General features: G+C 27.4%; 2 protein-coding genes across 3 annotated transcripts; one reads left to right on the top strand and one right to left on the bottom strand.

Moving 5' to 3' along the window:
• The first annotated feature begins 5261 nt into the window (after positions 1-5261).
• LOC145964394 (circadian clock-controlled protein daywake) lies at positions 5262-11804 on the top strand. The gene is made up of 6 exons (XM_083087076.1): positions 5262-5412; positions 8748-8788; positions 9130-9332; positions 9497-9668; positions 9822-9971; positions 10080-11804. The coding sequence occupies exons 1-6, from the start codon at positions 5387-5389 to the stop codon at positions 10232-10234; spliced, it is 747 nt and encodes a 248-aa protein (XP_082943202.1). The 5' UTR covers positions 5262-5386; the 3' UTR covers positions 10235-11804.
• Positions 11215-16867, bottom strand: LOC145964395 (circadian clock-controlled protein daywake). 2 transcript variants are annotated; one of them, XM_083087079.1, is made up of 5 exons: positions 16690-16850; positions 14030-14215; positions 13168-13548; positions 12744-12893; positions 11215-12498 (listed from the first exon to the last, which is right to left on the bottom strand). In XM_083087079.1, the coding sequence occupies exons 2-5, from the start codon at positions 14064-14066 to the stop codon at positions 12350-12352; spliced, it is 717 nt and encodes a 238-aa protein (XP_082943205.1). In that variant the 5' UTR covers positions 14067-14215; positions 16690-16850; the 3' UTR covers positions 11215-12349. The 2 variants fall into 2 exon arrangements, with proteins under 2 accessions (XP_082943205.1, XP_082943204.1); XM_083087078.1 differs by lacking the exon at positions 14030-14215 and having other exon boundaries at positions 16690-16867.
• Between the last annotated feature and the right edge of the window lie 495 nt (positions 16868-17362).

The raw sequence follows: 17362 nt of genomic DNA on the forward strand, positions 1-17362 counted from the left end.
TTTAATTGCCAATCAAATATTATAATATATACCTGATAATCTAGCAAAAATCAATGTTACATGTACAAAGTTGAACGGTGAATATTATTTTGGTTTAATATTTTTATCCATTCTGCCATATTATTGAAATTATTATTCTATTTTATTTTTTTAATACTTTTTATTCTCTATATTCTATTCTATTTTATTTTTCTGATACTTTTCGAGAAGGTAATTATATTAGAAGATATATTATCACAAGATATATATATTACAAGTATAATATAAAATATCACAAATGTAGAATATATTAGATTTATAGAAACATTATACAATATTTTAATGGTCTGAATCAATATATTGCTTGTTCATTTAAAAATTTTAGGCGCTGTATTTTGTATTTTATTCCTAAAATTATCTAGAAATTAAATTTTTTTCTACTCAATTTTTATATAGAATTTAATGTTATCAATTTATATAGGATTTAATGTTAATATTATATAATATTATTATACTAAGAAAGATAATTTATTAATTTATTCTCGATAGTTGCTGCAGGTGATGCACAATTATATCATGATTTTGTTTTCCTTTTAATATTTAATACGTGAATATTGCATTTAATGTCTCTTCTGCTAATAATAAAGAGCTGCTTTTACCGCTGAATATTTTCAACTGGGAAAATGCAAAGAAGTTGCACAAGTGGTCCAACAGGACGGCTTTTACGTTGTTGAGTTCATAATGATGTTCAATTTAAATGCAGAAATCTTACAAACGAGAAATATAAGAAAAGATTCAATAATTAAAAATTAACAAAGTGACGAATATAAACTATAGTTTACATAATGTTTCATATATTAGCATATTAATGAATTATTAATTAATTAAAATACGTAACTCTAAAAAAAGTTATATTACTTTAGCATTCTCTTTTCATCATATTAATTAAAATTGAAAAATATTATATAACTTTAACTAATAAATTAATACGAAAGCGGCTCAGTATAATTTAACACTAAGATGCTATCGAGTTTGTTCTGTCATATTGCAACTGCTAATTTGAAAGATAAGATTTATGTGCGTGTATGTGCAAATAGAGAGATTGACAAAGAAATAAGAAAATTCACGTGTTTATTAAATCTCAAGATTTGTCGGCTACATCAATTTTATGTCGATAATTCGCAATCTCGTTAACATTAAAAACATAAAAAAAAGCGCGTCGTTATTTCTATCCTTACGATATTAAGGTATATTAAGGTTAATCGAAAACACGTTTAACGTAAGAATTTCTGGTAAAGGGAGCGGTAACGCTCGACACTTGTGCTGTGATTGTAATATTCGCATAGTCTAACTATGTAATTTATATATGAAAGCGTGAAGACATTACTATTTCTCTTGATATTTTTCTATAAACATATACAGTTTGACATAATATATCATATAATATAACTCGACTTGTCACTTCAATCTGTTAGCGACTTGTGACGTATGCACTTCTTCTAAATTAAATAGCAAGGACGAAGGAAGGAATGGTGTCGAATGATTTCTTTTTACGCAGCAAGCATTCAACTCACTGCAACAGCAACTGCTATGCTTGTCATGCGTGTACAATGATTGTATGCGTGAATATAATACAGTGAACTATGCTGGTGTACCAAAACTTTCCACACTATTGTGACATCGGCAAGTGATGGCATTGTAACGGATGCGACACCTTCACGAAAGTATATTATTTTCGAGATGAAATGCATCATCACACTTATTATTTATGTGATGAATAAGCTTACGTAATTCACGGCGTTGTTTTTAAACGTGACTTTTCTCTCATGCATGACCGCATGACTTTATTTCTTAGATCTACGCGTGCATCATTATCCCAACAAAATATCTACGCAAGACTACATAAAAAAAGGAACAATATTAACATTTGTGACGCCAATCTTTTAATCTTTATTCAAATAATTAAAAGAAAGAATAAAAAAACACTGTGCAAAAAATGCGTTGAATTAATTAATGTATCTGATGTAAATGTTAAATGAATTACAATTTTAAAATAAAGTTAAAAGATTTGATTTTTGGAAAATAAATATCTCTCTCTTTCTCTTTCTCTCGTTGAAAAATCAAAATTTTCCCGGTTTACATCATAATAGAGTGAGAAAAACCAACAGGAGTATGCATATTTCGGAAATATAAAAATAGCTTTCCAAAATTAAATGTAAGAGAAAGTTTATCAAATGTAAAAGAAAAGGATGCATTTCTAAAATTTTAAATCAAAATTGTAAGATCAGAAAGTAGGAAGCGATATAAATAAAAAAAATTTCTTTATGTGTCTGCGAGTATATTTTTCTATTACATTAAGAATTGCACCGAATTTCATTGGCGTGTGGCGTCTAGAAAATCAGAAGAGAAAAAGGAAGAAAATGTATGTATGTGTGTGTATGCATATGTGTGAAAAAGTTGATGCTTAATATTGCCACAGATTTCACCGTTATAGATCTAGATTGGCGTGCGTATGACTCGTATGAAATATGGACTTAAGTTTTGTTACGGATCGCGGCTTTTCAGGCGTCGCTCACATAATCGACATTTTACTACTTTCGCTAATTTTAAACGGCGAAATTGCATGATCCGATATCAGTTTTTTATCATAACGCACCTTATATCAATACAATCGTTATATCAGATAAATTAACAAGTTAAATTAGGAAGAATATCTATCACAAATAAGTGTGTTTGCATACTTATACATATACATATACATATACATATACATATACATATACATATACATATACATATACATATACATATACATATACATATACATATACATATACATATACATATACATATACATATACATATACATATACATATACATATACATATACATATACATATACATATACATATACATATACATATACATATACATATACATATACATATACATATACATATACATATACATATACATATACATATACATATACATATACATATATATACATATACACACACACACACACACACATATTTCATAATATTTCTCTTTTAATTATAATATTTTGTCCTTATATAATTATATATATTTTCGTATATATAAAATTAATTAATTTGAAGGAATCAGATATATCAAATATCTTTGATAATATTTATAAAAATGGATATATTATTTACATGTAGATATAGCACGTATTTAACAATATTGTTTTATAAAATAGCTATTGTATAGAACAATTGTTAAATATTTTTAAAAAAATTTTTCTTCTACAAAAATTACATTTTCATGAATAATATATAATTGAGATATATTTTTAAAAATATGATATTCTTTAAAAGCTTAAATATATAATTATACGAAATATTATGAATTGTGTGTGTGTGTGTGTGTGTGTGTGTGTGTGTATGCGTGTGATATGAAAAATTGGTAACAGCTTTACGTGAAATAATTTTTAGATACCAAAGTCCAAGGGTATATTCCATTTGTGACAAACAATATATCACACGTACATTCATGACAAGAATTTTAAACGAATGCCACGTACGATGTGAAACATCGTACATAAAGCTGATATATCTATCGATTATCGTACATAAAGCTGATATATCTATCATTGAAGCACAATGAATGATTACATATGAATATATAATGGTGCTTGATTATCTTTAGCTTAGTTACCTTGATTATAAGATCATGGTCAATCTTTTGAACAGAAAAACACTGTATATTACGATGTTATCTTTGACATTCACGATCTATCAGATTTTTAATTATGCTAAATTATTCAATATTGCAATGTTGTTGTTTCGTTTTCGATATTATTTCTTTATGTATAAAGTAAATTCCTGCAATATCTAAAAAATAATATTTTATTAATATAAAAATGCACGTTATTCTATTATATTTTTAAAATCGATAAAAATTTGTTATTAAATCACGCAAAACTTATAGAGTAAAAATATATTATATTTTGATCAATTTGCGTGTAAATTTTCTTAGACAGTTATCATTTCAAGAATTCATATTAGCAGAAATATATGCAAATGAATTTGTGTGATTGTACTATGTAAAATGTTACATAAATTATTCCTATTGTTTATTTTTTTTAAATTAATTAAAATCGAAAATTTTAAAAGAAAAATATTAAAATTTACAATTTTTACTAGTTATACAGTCTAAATTAAACATCAAAGAATAAAGTATGCGGACTCAGATCCGTAATTACATACATGCACTCTTATTAATTCCTCTTGCTTTTCTATTAATTTTCATAATTCAGCTAACAATAAGATTGAGCTTTTATTTTTCAACTGTTATTATTTTTTAGCTATATATAAATTAATTTAAAAATTAAATTAAAAGAGGAAATTAAAAGAAGATTTTAAATTTTTAGTTTATATACTGAAACATATTAGTCTCGAATATTATTTTTAAGTTTGATTCTTTATATAAAACTTGATTATACACGCGAATTCTAAACAAAAAGTATAAAATGCACAGTAACACAATATTTGTTTAAGAGGAAAAAATAAAGAATTTTTTGGTGCATTTTGCGCGTCAAATTAGTTAAAAAATAAAAAAAGATCATTCTTCAGGAATAAAATTATATTTGTATAATTATTAATTCTCTTAGCACGCGTTGAATAGTTAAAGTACAGAATTTCTACGGTGGCAGCTACTCATGATACGATGAAATATGTATTAACAAAAAAAAGAGTAAGAAAAAAAGAGCAAGAAAAAAAGAGTGAAAAGAAGGCAACAGTGGCATTCGATATGATTTTACATATCTTTCTTAATGAATTGTTTTGCGCGGATCTTTAATAATGGGAAAAAAAATTGTTCGGCAATTAATTTGTCTGACTTTTATCCGGCAGCAAACTCTCTGAGTTGCAGTTCTAACGAGAGGAATTGCGAAACGTTAACACCTGATCGGAACATGCTTCGAAATGCGTGTTGCGTTTACCTTGCTCGGCTTCCTTCGCTTTTCAGCCCACCCGAGATGAAAGGCGGGAATACCAGCGCGGTATTTGGGCAAGCACGCGCGGTGCGGCTCATAAATTTACTTGAAAGCGAAAATCTTGGACGAGAGGAAGTGGGGGAAGGACGAGTGATCTGGGTGAAAAGAACGATATCGACAGTGTCGTGATTTTTTTTTCTACGAAGCAAGAATCGAGAAACGTGTTGTCCAATCGTCATCGCTGTATATGAAGGAGTGAACCAATGATCGACAAGTAGCACGAGGCAATCAACTGAATGTAAAAGCGCAACTAACCGAGTCTCATGATTGGGAGACTTATTCGCTGGTAGAACAGCAAGTATCACATCATCCCCTGGTCACTGTCAACTGAACTTCTGTTAGAGTCGCCAGTAAACCTCGGATCGTCCTCAATCAAGCTAGCCGCTATGTATACTTCCGTCATTCGCATTTGGTAAATTAATTGTGACCTAATCGCTTCACTAAGCATCGTCATTTTTCTCGTCGCAGTCTTTTAATTAATTCGATTCATAGTTTCATCAGCCAAAAAAATCACAAAACGTTGGTGAAATCCTAACCAGTGATCAATCATAGTCAATAAATGTCGAAATTGTGAAATAAAAAGTAGTACGTAAGAAATTTATAAAAAACTAATATGTTTTTTTACAAATTATTAATATTACTGCTGTGCATATCTGATATGACAGAAATATTAACAAAATTTAAACTTTGCGTATCTTCTTTTTTAGTTTTATACTTAAATAAGCATTATCTTATAATTAAAAAGCTGGCCATTTCGTGATTTTTAGTGTTGATATATGAATGTGTAAAGATATTAGATTGAGATTCTAAGAGTTTTTTATAAATACATCCACACACAGACATTCATAATTTTAAGTATAATTTCGGATATAATTCCTAGTATTCATACATTAGATTTAAAGGATAAAGAGTTTTAAATTTAAATTTAAACCTTAGAAGAATAGCTATGTTTTAAACTCTATTTATTTCCTTGTTTATTTCTTTGTACTTCGAATTTCCTTGTACTCTCTTGTTATAGATTATGACAAAAAAATTATTTGCGCACTTTATTTCTCAATACATATCCTAATATTCAAGAAACAAATTAATAATGAAAATAATGAAATATTTCAAATAAATATTTGTGATCTGTGATTGTATTTTGCATATTTTTGCATATTTTTGGATTATTTCTTGATCTTGCATCATCTATTTCTTGTCCTTTGATCAATAATAAATTTCCGATAAAAAACGTCATTAGATGCTTATAAAGATCATATATGAATAAAAGTTACATAACACAGTTACATATTAAATAAATATAGATGAGTGTAATTTTATTCTGGTATCTTCCTATGTTGTTCATGTAATTTTATATAAACAATAAAAATAATTCAATATAAAAATAATCACACTATCATTATTAATTGTACGATAATATTATTCATCATAATTAAATTTGTTCTTTTGATAATATAAAAAAACAACAGTTTAAATTTGTATTAATAAGTATACGGATTTTCTGTTGAAGGAAATTTAATTTATTATGAAAGCAAAATCAAGATTCGTGGGTTATTTGCGCAGCAAAGTAAAAATTGTGTACTTATATAGTTTAAAAAATTAACTATAAGCTGACATAATATATAGCGTAATAGTAAACTCTTTCTCTTTGTTTGGATGTCCTTCATTTTGATGTGCATGCTTAATAAATTCACTAATTTAATTGCGATGTAATAATTCTCTCTCATAGTTTATTTTTGAATCATAACACGTGCAATATTAATTTGCTTTCAGTACGCATAAAACATTACCGTGATAATATCTCATAAATTATTTATAATTATTTGAATAAAAGAATCAAACAAAATAATCCTTTTGCGACTTTTCATTAATTAAACATCACACTTTAATTATTATTTCAAAATAATTACATAAACAATTATATAAACAATATTAACACAGGACATTTGATTACATTATATATATTTAACGTATATGTATATTTATTTGTAATTTTTCAGAGCCAATTAAAATTTAAATGTTACATTTTAAATGACTGCGTTTGTTGTACAAATTAAATATTCGTATCCAGACAGCATAAAAAGGCCAAAAGATGTCTTAAAGACGTCTAGAGGACTTTAAGACGTCTTTAAGTTGTCTTTTAGACGTTTTTTGGATATGTGTGCTCTGTCTGGGATATTATTTACTTTGCATTTTATCATAATCATATTTTTGCTAAGCGTGTAGTACATTTGCATTTTCTTACATATTTATAATAATTGATATGTGTCAAACATGAAACAGAATTTTATTTGAATACGCTTTCACCTATCATGCAAACTTGATACTTAAATGTTAAAACTATGGTGAAGTTAAATATATATAGTAGAAAAAAAACAAAAACAGAAAGAATATTTTAGATTTTTTTTTAAACTTGTGAAAAAAGAATTTCTTAAAAATAGCTAACTTATAAAAATATGCTACTTTTTAATGAAACTAAATATTTTTTAAAATTTACACACATTTATACACAGATAAAAATAAATTAATATTTAATGCTTGCGGTTTTTTTATTCAAGATAAGTCAGATAATAATCTCGTTACATATTTTTAGTGTACTATGATTATTCTTTATCTTTTCTATTTTTAGCGGTAATATTAGCATCTGTCAATCTCATATTTTTTCTTCTTTTCTTTTCTCTTTCTTTTTAAATTCTTTCCTCTTTGTTTTTTTATCTCTCTTCCTCCATCTGTTATCAAATCGATGTAATTATATAGAAAAAAAGAAAATAGATTGAAATCCACACTGTTAAAAAAGAGTAGATAACTCTCGCGAGATACTTTCAAAAGGAAATAATTGCAAAATAGTTGTGTAATTTTCTTGCATAATATTGATTTAATTTACTGGTTATATGTATTATTCTCTTGAAATGTTTACATGCTTCTTCCATTAGAAAATGGAGAAGAAGCTGCAATGTTTAAATACGCATAGATTTACATATTCCGGCTTTTGTCTTCAAAATATTCAAATATGTACTTTTTATCTTTATAGGTTTCAATCAATTCATCTTTTTCAAGAAAAAGACATAAATATCTTAAATGGAATAAGTTAATATTGTATTAATTAGTAATGTACCAAATAGACTTCTTATACAAATAACATTTCAAATCTTTTACCATCTTATACTTATATCTCTTCTCGGTATGAATATTTTTTTATTTAAGTATGCGGATTCGAGATGCTAATATTTAATATTATAACGATTATAACTGTAAAATTATTATTATTTAATTATAAAAATTATTATAACTTTAAAATTATTACCTTGTTACTTTCGTGCTACAATTTTTAGATATCTTTAAAAAATAAATTTATAAATTTATGTATAAATTTATTCTGCAAAAGAAATAAATTTTTCGACATTTTATATATCAATAGAATCTCATTTATAATCATATTTCTATCAACATAATATTTATGGAAACTTGAAGTTAAGAAACTTGACTTTAGAAAATATATTAAAAATATGATATCTCTTGCATAAATCAAGGACAAATTTGATTATTTTGTTGGAGACACTATTATCAATATATATGATTCATATTAATAAACGATTTTAAAATCTAACGCATGTGTTAAAGAGGCAATCATAAAAATATTAATAGTTTTATTTTAGGAAATAGTAGTTGGTCTTTAAACATTTTATTAGCTTATTAATATTAATAATTCAAATTATATATTATGCCAATCTGTTGTGTGTGTTTCAGTTTAACTTATACCTTATTTAGTGTGGCCTTCGCTGCGATACGTGAGTAACATTTATATATATTTTTCAAAATATCTTTAATTGTTTATTTATTGTAGATAATATAATTATTATTGCATTATATCTGCAACTATTAATTATAAATCTATAACTAGATTATATAATTCAATAATTACGAGATTACCTTGTGTATATGATATGATTGATATGACAGATAATGGAAGCTATACATATAATGTGTATGATGCACGTATTGCCTAATAGCCTCCATAAATTAAATATGAGATTAAAAATGAAATTATTTTTTGTTGCAATTATGTATTTACCTCACCTTAATCATGTCGTAGAAAAGATTTATAAATTAGTATTTTGCATTTTCATAGCATCGTACATAAAAGTATGCAGTCGAAAGGACCCGGAAATAAATAAATGTGTATTTAATTCAATCGAACAATTGCGAGACAAGTTAATCACAGGAATTCCGGAATTAAGTGTTCCACCAATTGAACCGCTTATATTAAAGCATATACGTTTATTGAGAGGTCCCACCGGTGCGAAACTTGATGTTAATCTCACGAATATACAAGTTGGTATAAAGTTCAACGTTAATATTTAGCTATAAAATGACATATATAGAATAATTGAACTTTTGAGATAAAAAAGAAACGTTGTAAAAATGCAATATCAGGTGTATGATTTTTTCGCGCTGAATATTGAAAAAATATATTTTAATTAAATATATTAAAACAGGTATTTGGACCTTCGACGTTTAAAGTGCGAGATCTTAAAATCGACCCAAACAATGTAGTCCTTACCTTTAAAGTCGGCTTCCAAAAGCTCGATTTTCGGGGAAAATATCAGATAAACGCGCAAATTCTGTTGCTCAGATTAGTTGGGGAAGGAAATGTTACTGGAAGTTTTCGTAAGTCTTGCATTTGCCTATGGATATTTTTTGTGATTTTTTGTTAAAATATGAAGAAAATAAAATTATCGTCAAAGAAAAAAATATGAGAGAGATAAAAGAATTTGTAAAATTATTTATCTTATTGTTTCATCTTTGTTATACATTTTGCAGTGGGTTACGACAGCGACTGCTTTTTGAAATCTCACAAAGTCATTAGAAATAATCAGACGCATATAATCTTTGAAAAACTGAAGTTTAACATCAAGATAAATAAAGCTCATATCAATCTTGACAATTTATTTAATGGCGATCCAGTTCTTGGTATGTTTAAATTCCTATTTCATATGATATTATTCTATTTTAAAAAAATTTATAGCGAGTATAACGCAACTCAAGTACATCACAATTAATTTTTTTCTTTTAAACTAGGACCAGCGAGTAATGAAGTTTTAAACGCAAATAGTGATTTGTTGGTGGACGAAATAAAACCAGTACTGGAAGACGCCTTATCACATCTCTTTACCGATATTTCGAACAAGATCACTGAAGCTTTCACATACGATGAATTGTTTCCAGATAATTAATAATTAAACATAATTTGTTCGAATCTATTTTTACCCAAAAATTTGATTCATATATATTTCTCTATCTAAATTATTTCTTGATCTTTAAATTATAAGAATCTTTAAATTATAAGAACGATAATTTTAATTTTTGTTTTTATGGTATATCTTATAGTTTATTTTTGTTTTATGGTATATCTTTTAAGGTATATGAATGTCTTACATGAGTGTAATTATAATGCACAAGCACAAATTGCGTTTATCAGCAAGTGATTGCTACGCAAATTATAAGAAAATCTTTTCTTTGTAAAAGAAATTATTGTTTTTGTTAAAAGTTTGTATACTACTACTTTTTCAGTTTTATTTTATGTTTCAGCATAAGTGGTTTAATTACTTTAATTCTAAATCTTTTCTTTGTAAAAGAAATTGTTGTTTTTAAAAGTTTGTACACTACTAATTTTTCAGTTTTACCTTATGTTTCAGCATAAGTGGTTTAATTATTTTAATTCTAAATCTTTTCTTTGTAAAAGAAATTGTTGTTTTTGTTAAAAGTTTGTACACTACTAATTTTTCAGTTTTACCTTATGTTTTAGCATAAGTGGTTTAATTATTTTAATTATTTAGTTTAATTATTTTTGATTACATCGGTAATACATTAGTACTAAATTAGTACTAAATTAGTACTAAATTAGTACTAAATCGATATATTGGCAATTAGTACTAGTTAAGACTAAAATGAGTATCATATAATTTATAATTCTTAAAAGTGTATCTCAAATATCTTATTTTTTTGATTTATTAATCTAATAAATCTAAAAAAGATAATTTAGCAAATCTTGTTTAATTAAATTACATCATTGAAAGTATTGAGTGCACGATTATATTACATTATAAAATATACACATACATATTTAGTGAATAGTATTTTATAGCATTTTAAAGAAAAGATACATTTGAGAGCAAGATTTCATATTTTACATATATAAAAATATACGAAAAACAAAATTTTACTAACTTTTATTAAATATAATCAAATGATAAAGCTCATGTTGCGAAATTTTCACGCAGAAAAACATGCTTATTGTACTTTATTGAGTCTGTTACTCGTGCCAAAGTTACGCAAGTACCTACAACCTAAATCTGGTTGAAATAAAAGAGACAGAAATGCAGCGCAAATGAAAAGAAATGATAGTTCAAATATTCTGGTGTAAATTATAATTGTAACGATTATATTGTGCTTAATCGTATATAACATTTCATGATCAAATTAAATATATTTAGAGTAATCGCATACAATGCATATAATTTTTCAAAATAATTTTACTAATTTCTCCAGAATCTTCAAACCTATATTCTTTGATATTCCACGATAATTATTGTTATTCACTTTTAATGCGAGCGAACAAATCATTTAATAACACATAGGTTATGATAATTAGGACTTTGAACACTTTCATCGATCAGCGAAAGATATTGTGCAAAATTTTTCGAAGGACTTATTTATACAATAGCGTTTTTATATACTGTTAATTAGTATTAAGATTGTAATAATTGGAAAATATATTTCAATTAATAGTACATAACATTTTATTTTTTTTTAATCAATATATTCTCTGTATATGCGATTTGCAGGAAAGACCGTCGCAAAATAGTATTGTGCAAAGGTGCAGTTACAATACTTTTTATTAGTGCCGTTGTATCTAATAATGTAACATATTCATGTGTACGATAATTTCTAACCATCGCACATGCAATAGTTTCTAACTATCGCGTCCAATAAAATTAGATATAACAATGAGATATACAAGATGCAAGTAACAAATTATCAAATAAACAAAAAAGTAAGCCTCAGCTAATCAATTTGTATCGCATCTCTTTGTAACGTATCTCTTTTCGTTGAATGAATTAATATTTCAATACTTTTCACGTCTAAAAGTGAAAACAAACGATGTCTTACGATTGTATAACACGGTTAAATAAATGGCTTTCTTTGGAGGTGAGACAACAAATTCAACACGTTTTACCAAGCTGGCGGAATGTACGATGAAAAAGCGAATAAACTTATATTAATCGCCTACTTATCGCAATATTCGCATTTTATTTTGACGAGCCGAGTGAAATTCGACTATTTAAAAATTAAGGAACGAGTTCTTGCTTAGTAAGAACGCTCAGTGCTCTAGCGGCTAGAGCTTTACTCACAGTTGCAGCAGTATCCTCGATAATTGGACTGGCTATGTCCAATACTAAACGAGGATTGGAATTAAAAAACGTTGCAGCGGCGTCGGCTGAAATAAATATAAATAAATATAAACAAATCTATCTAATATAAAGATACAGCTAATTATATATAAAACGCTATATAAAAAAAATTCAAGGCATCTTTTGAAAAAGTCTCTATCTCATACATATAAATTATTAATGAAAATCAAGAGTTGAAAATTAAAATTAAGCGAAGTATTGTAACAAGTGTACTTATTACATAAGTTTTTATGCAATTATTGAGCATAATTTTAGACAATTTAATTTTTACCGGCTAACGTGTGAGTAGGAGGTGCCTTCAGTTTAATATTTCCATGACCAACGCGGATTTTAGTAACCAATTTATCGACTTCGAGTCTCTGCACGCCATTTTTATCAGTAACTTCCTTGCCTTGTGCACTTACTTGGGCTTCGGTGTCAGCTAGATTAAAAAAATGACACGATGATGAAAAATACATGATATAAAAAATCTAGACGCTATTAAAATAAATTATTGAGACTTATTGAAGACAGTATTGATTATATACACATATATATTATATCGTTTTTATCTGTCAAACTTCATGTAAAATTGTTATGTATAAAATATCTATTAGTATATAATGTAAACTTTAATCTATTGAAATATTAATATAGATCCCTCTTATTCTCTTTTTACTTTTTCCTTTATAAGTTTAATTTCATAGAAAACTTACTGAAATTCCCTTTAAAATTGCCTACTCCACTTAAAGGCAGCAGCAACAATCTTCCTTGAACGTCATACTCGCCGCTCATATAAACGTGAGGCAATTGGACTTTGAGAGACACAGTCAAATCGTTGGGATTTGCTTTAAGATCGTGCACGACGTAATTCGTAGCGCCATAAACGCGAATTTGACTCATATTAGCTTTAAGTTTCAAGGATTCCAGATTCCTATCTACCGTCAAGGATGGCAGAAACAAAGGATCCAATGCTGGCAATTTCAAAGAGGGCACTCCCTTGACGAGAAAAGGCGTGAGAGTTTCCAGCTGTTTAAGAATGCACTTGTTGTACTCCGCCAAGTTGTCTGTTCGTGGACATGATGTTACTCCAGGAGCTAAAAACATCAATTGCCTATTAATATTAATAAGTTATTACAATGAGCCGTTAAATCGATGAATGGAACACAGATCCATTAGTCTATAGAATTTAAAAATAGCTCACTAAGAGATTCATGAAATAAAGATCTGACAAATATAAATATATTCACACGTATTTATAAGAATCTGAATTTCGCTTTCTGAATCACGCGGTAAAAAATTTTTATTTAATAAATATTAGCGCGTTATACAATATTTAAAAATTTTATATTTGAGATCTAAAGTTAAAAATATGTTCTTAATTTTTTCCTACATGTAATCAAAACATGATTATGAAAATGGCTTCTCAGGAAAATGTGAGAAGCATTATTGAATTTTTTAACTATATCTTGATCAGAAATTATCCATAAATTAATGTACAGCTGTATGTAATATGTAATTCAAATAATTTACGGAATAAAAAATAAAGTTTACAGAATTAAAGAGTCTCGCAAGTACAGTGTATTGTAATTATTTCCAAGATGAGTGATGTCATCGTATTGAGAAAGATAGATATCTTTCAAGGCGATGAGTGATTGCAGGCATTGCACCCTGTTGCGATGTCGGTTGAGCGAACGCGATAATGATAAGAACTCGACGATGACTAAGAGAGCGACTTTTTTCTGGTCAATTAATCCGGCAGGCCTAAAATCGAAAGTGGACGGTAGTAGAAAGTGAAATTACGAAGGCGATTGGCGAATAAGTTGTTTTTTTTATCGACGCTTAATACACGGTGAATTCATGTGTGTCGTAGTGAGACATCAAAGAAAACATACATAAACGATCAAGCAAAAATCGAGAATAGAGAATAAATTGATCTAGCTTAAACAATAAAAAAATATGGTAATATATTCAGTAAGTTAAATACAGTAAGCTAAATAAGAACTTAAATAATTTTAAATTTCGAAAGGACTTTCATAATTCTTCTAAATCTTCGTAAACTGTTAAAATAAAATTGATGAAATACAAGATTGATAATATAATAAATACTAATGTTTAATGATAATCTTAAAAATGTCTTAATTTTGAACAATAAAAATTGAAAATGAATTTGCACCTCGAGTAAGAAAATAAATTTCTTAATTATTTCATTTATACATTATGTAGATATATAAAATTCCCACTCTAATGATTCTAATAATTCTTATTTCTATATTTTTCAATTAATTATTAATGTTCTTAATTATTTTATTTTTTCCAAAATTATATTAAAGAGATACTAAATAAATTAATTTGTAAATTATTTGTGCACAACAATAATGTGCTTTTTTCTAGTATTTATTATTATTATTATATACTTGTTGCGAAAGATATAATGATACATAATAAAAGTACTAAAAAAATACAAATAACATTTTCAAGTTTCTCTTGTTAAAACAAGAAAGTGATTATATTATTTCACACCGCACGAGTTAAAGCGGTGACAAGAAAACCATTGCCCACAAGTAAAAGTGTCAAATTAAATTGTAGATTATATTGTCTCATGTATGTAAAGTAACGACATTATCGTTCCAGGTAAGAAGCATACCTATCCGATGATGTCGCAATACTTCCGGGTTTTCTATTGGGATTTCTTAATAACAGTTGACATACTTTTATAAATTCTATGTTAATCGGAAATTGCATGTAAAATACATATAAAATACATATAAAGTTATATGCAATACTTCGCACATAACTTTAATCGTCTTTCTGACAATATCATCCTGATTAATGACTCTCTATTAATACAAATATCTGTAAATTATCTGTAAATTTTCTTGATTGTTATTCATTGCGAAATATCTTAAACGTAGAAAAGACATAAACGTGTGTCTAATTATCTTTTTTAAAGAAATTGAGAATATAATTTAAGAGCAAGAGTTTAGTACATTTTCTATTATTTTCTATTTTGTATACATATATTCTCTTTATATATATTTTGTATATTCTCTATTCTTGCAAAGAAATTACTATTAAGATTATTACTAAGAAAATTATTATAAAAAAGTTAGAGATTTGAAATTCGATTATCGTATATGATTTTATGACTTCAATTAATCTACATCTTAATGAAACATATGATTTGAAATAGCCTTCAATCCAGATATATAATTTTATGATTTTAAAATTGTATCGATTATTTTATAATTGTACAGAGACCTTACATTCAGTGTTTCTGAGTAAACGTTAAATTTCGTAATGTGTTTTCATATTACATGTTGCAGAGTTATAATATGCATGAACATAAAGTCACTCTATCGCTCTTGAATTATATTATTGATTTCTTAAGAAAGGATAATTAAACACACGCGAATATTTCTTTTATATATATTTATAATTATCATACATAAAAATTTTATTATATGTTTTCGATTTGTGGCATGTATATATTTATATAAAGTATCTTGTAATGAATGGTATAACAATCAAGAAAAAGATAATGGCAAAAATAAGTCGAGAATATACAAAATAAAATTTCTGTACGCTAATTTTTCAGGAAAAAATCGTACTTAAAAATTCATCAAATATATGTTATTCATTTCACCAAATTTTGATTTTGTGCATATGTTTATAGACAAGTGCGACAATAGCAAAAATGATAGAAAACAAACTACGATCTTACTAATGTTTATAAATACAAACACAGAAACATTTATTCATACATAAAGTAATATCGAAACTTGGCCAATTGACTAACGTATAATTCGATGAATTTTCATGACAATTAATTTTGGCGAAAACAAAGTTTTATAAATACAAAAAATTTTTCTTGTATAATTTTAATTTTTTTTTTTACGTATAAAATAATTTTTTTTCAACTACATCATTATTCAGAATGCTATGTCCAATCACTAACCAATGTAGAAAGTATAAGAAAATAACACAAGATAGCATATGATATGCATAAAAAAAGTCGCTGTTAATTATACCGATTATCTTTCTTGTGTATATCTTTCCGTGATTATCTTCTCGTGGAAGAAACAAAATACAATATTATCCACATATATAAATTACAGAGGCAAATAAAGTCACATATTATTGATTTTTTATCGTACATGTATCCAAGGATATCAATTACATTTTTTATCATACATGTATCCAAGGATATCAATTATATTCTTGACAAGTAAACTTACGCAGTTCCGACACGGCAGTCCTGACCCACGCGGCAAACAGTACGAGTCCGATCAGCATCATCCTTGTGACGATCCTGCGGGTACGTATATGAGGTCGCAAGGCTCGCGATTAGTACGGTTCTTCTCTCACGAGATCGCAATTAGCGACAGCGATATCGAAAATGCGTACGATGGCCCCGTCGCGTGTGTATATATAAAGAAAAGTGCACTTTCTCCGCGCATGGTACCACCCCACTCGGACGACGGCGATGGTGAATTTATCATGGTAGAATGCCTCCTTTTAACTCAGTCAGGGCCGTAGCCAATCTTGATACACGCTTACGCACGACAAACATACACATGCACGCACGCGACATCCGTTAGAGAATTACGAGACTATAAAGTACCTCGGAGTACATTACAATCTCGCGCCGTCCTCTTCATAAATGATGGACGTGGTCTTTTTTCCGACGTCCAAGGATGAGGACAAGATGCGGTCGCGTGGATGATTACGCATCGCGGTTTTAATACGAGATCGTTGACTTTCGAAATACCATTGTTACTACTATTACACGGAGCATTATTCTTTTTCTGGATATACGCGATTGATGGTCGCTCTTGAAGAAAACCTCGCGATATTATTTCGCGAGTAATTTTAAATCTAACAACGAAGCCATTATCGCTTAGTCGCGAA

This window comes from Camponotus vicinus, unplaced genomic scaffold (genome assembly GCF_025532165.1).
Source record: "Camponotus vicinus isolate PSW18456_S1 unplaced genomic scaffold, iyCamVici1.0 SCAF_13, whole genome shotgun sequence".
Lineage (NCBI taxonomy): Eukaryota > Metazoa > Arthropoda > Insecta > Hymenoptera > Formicidae > Camponotus > Camponotus vicinus.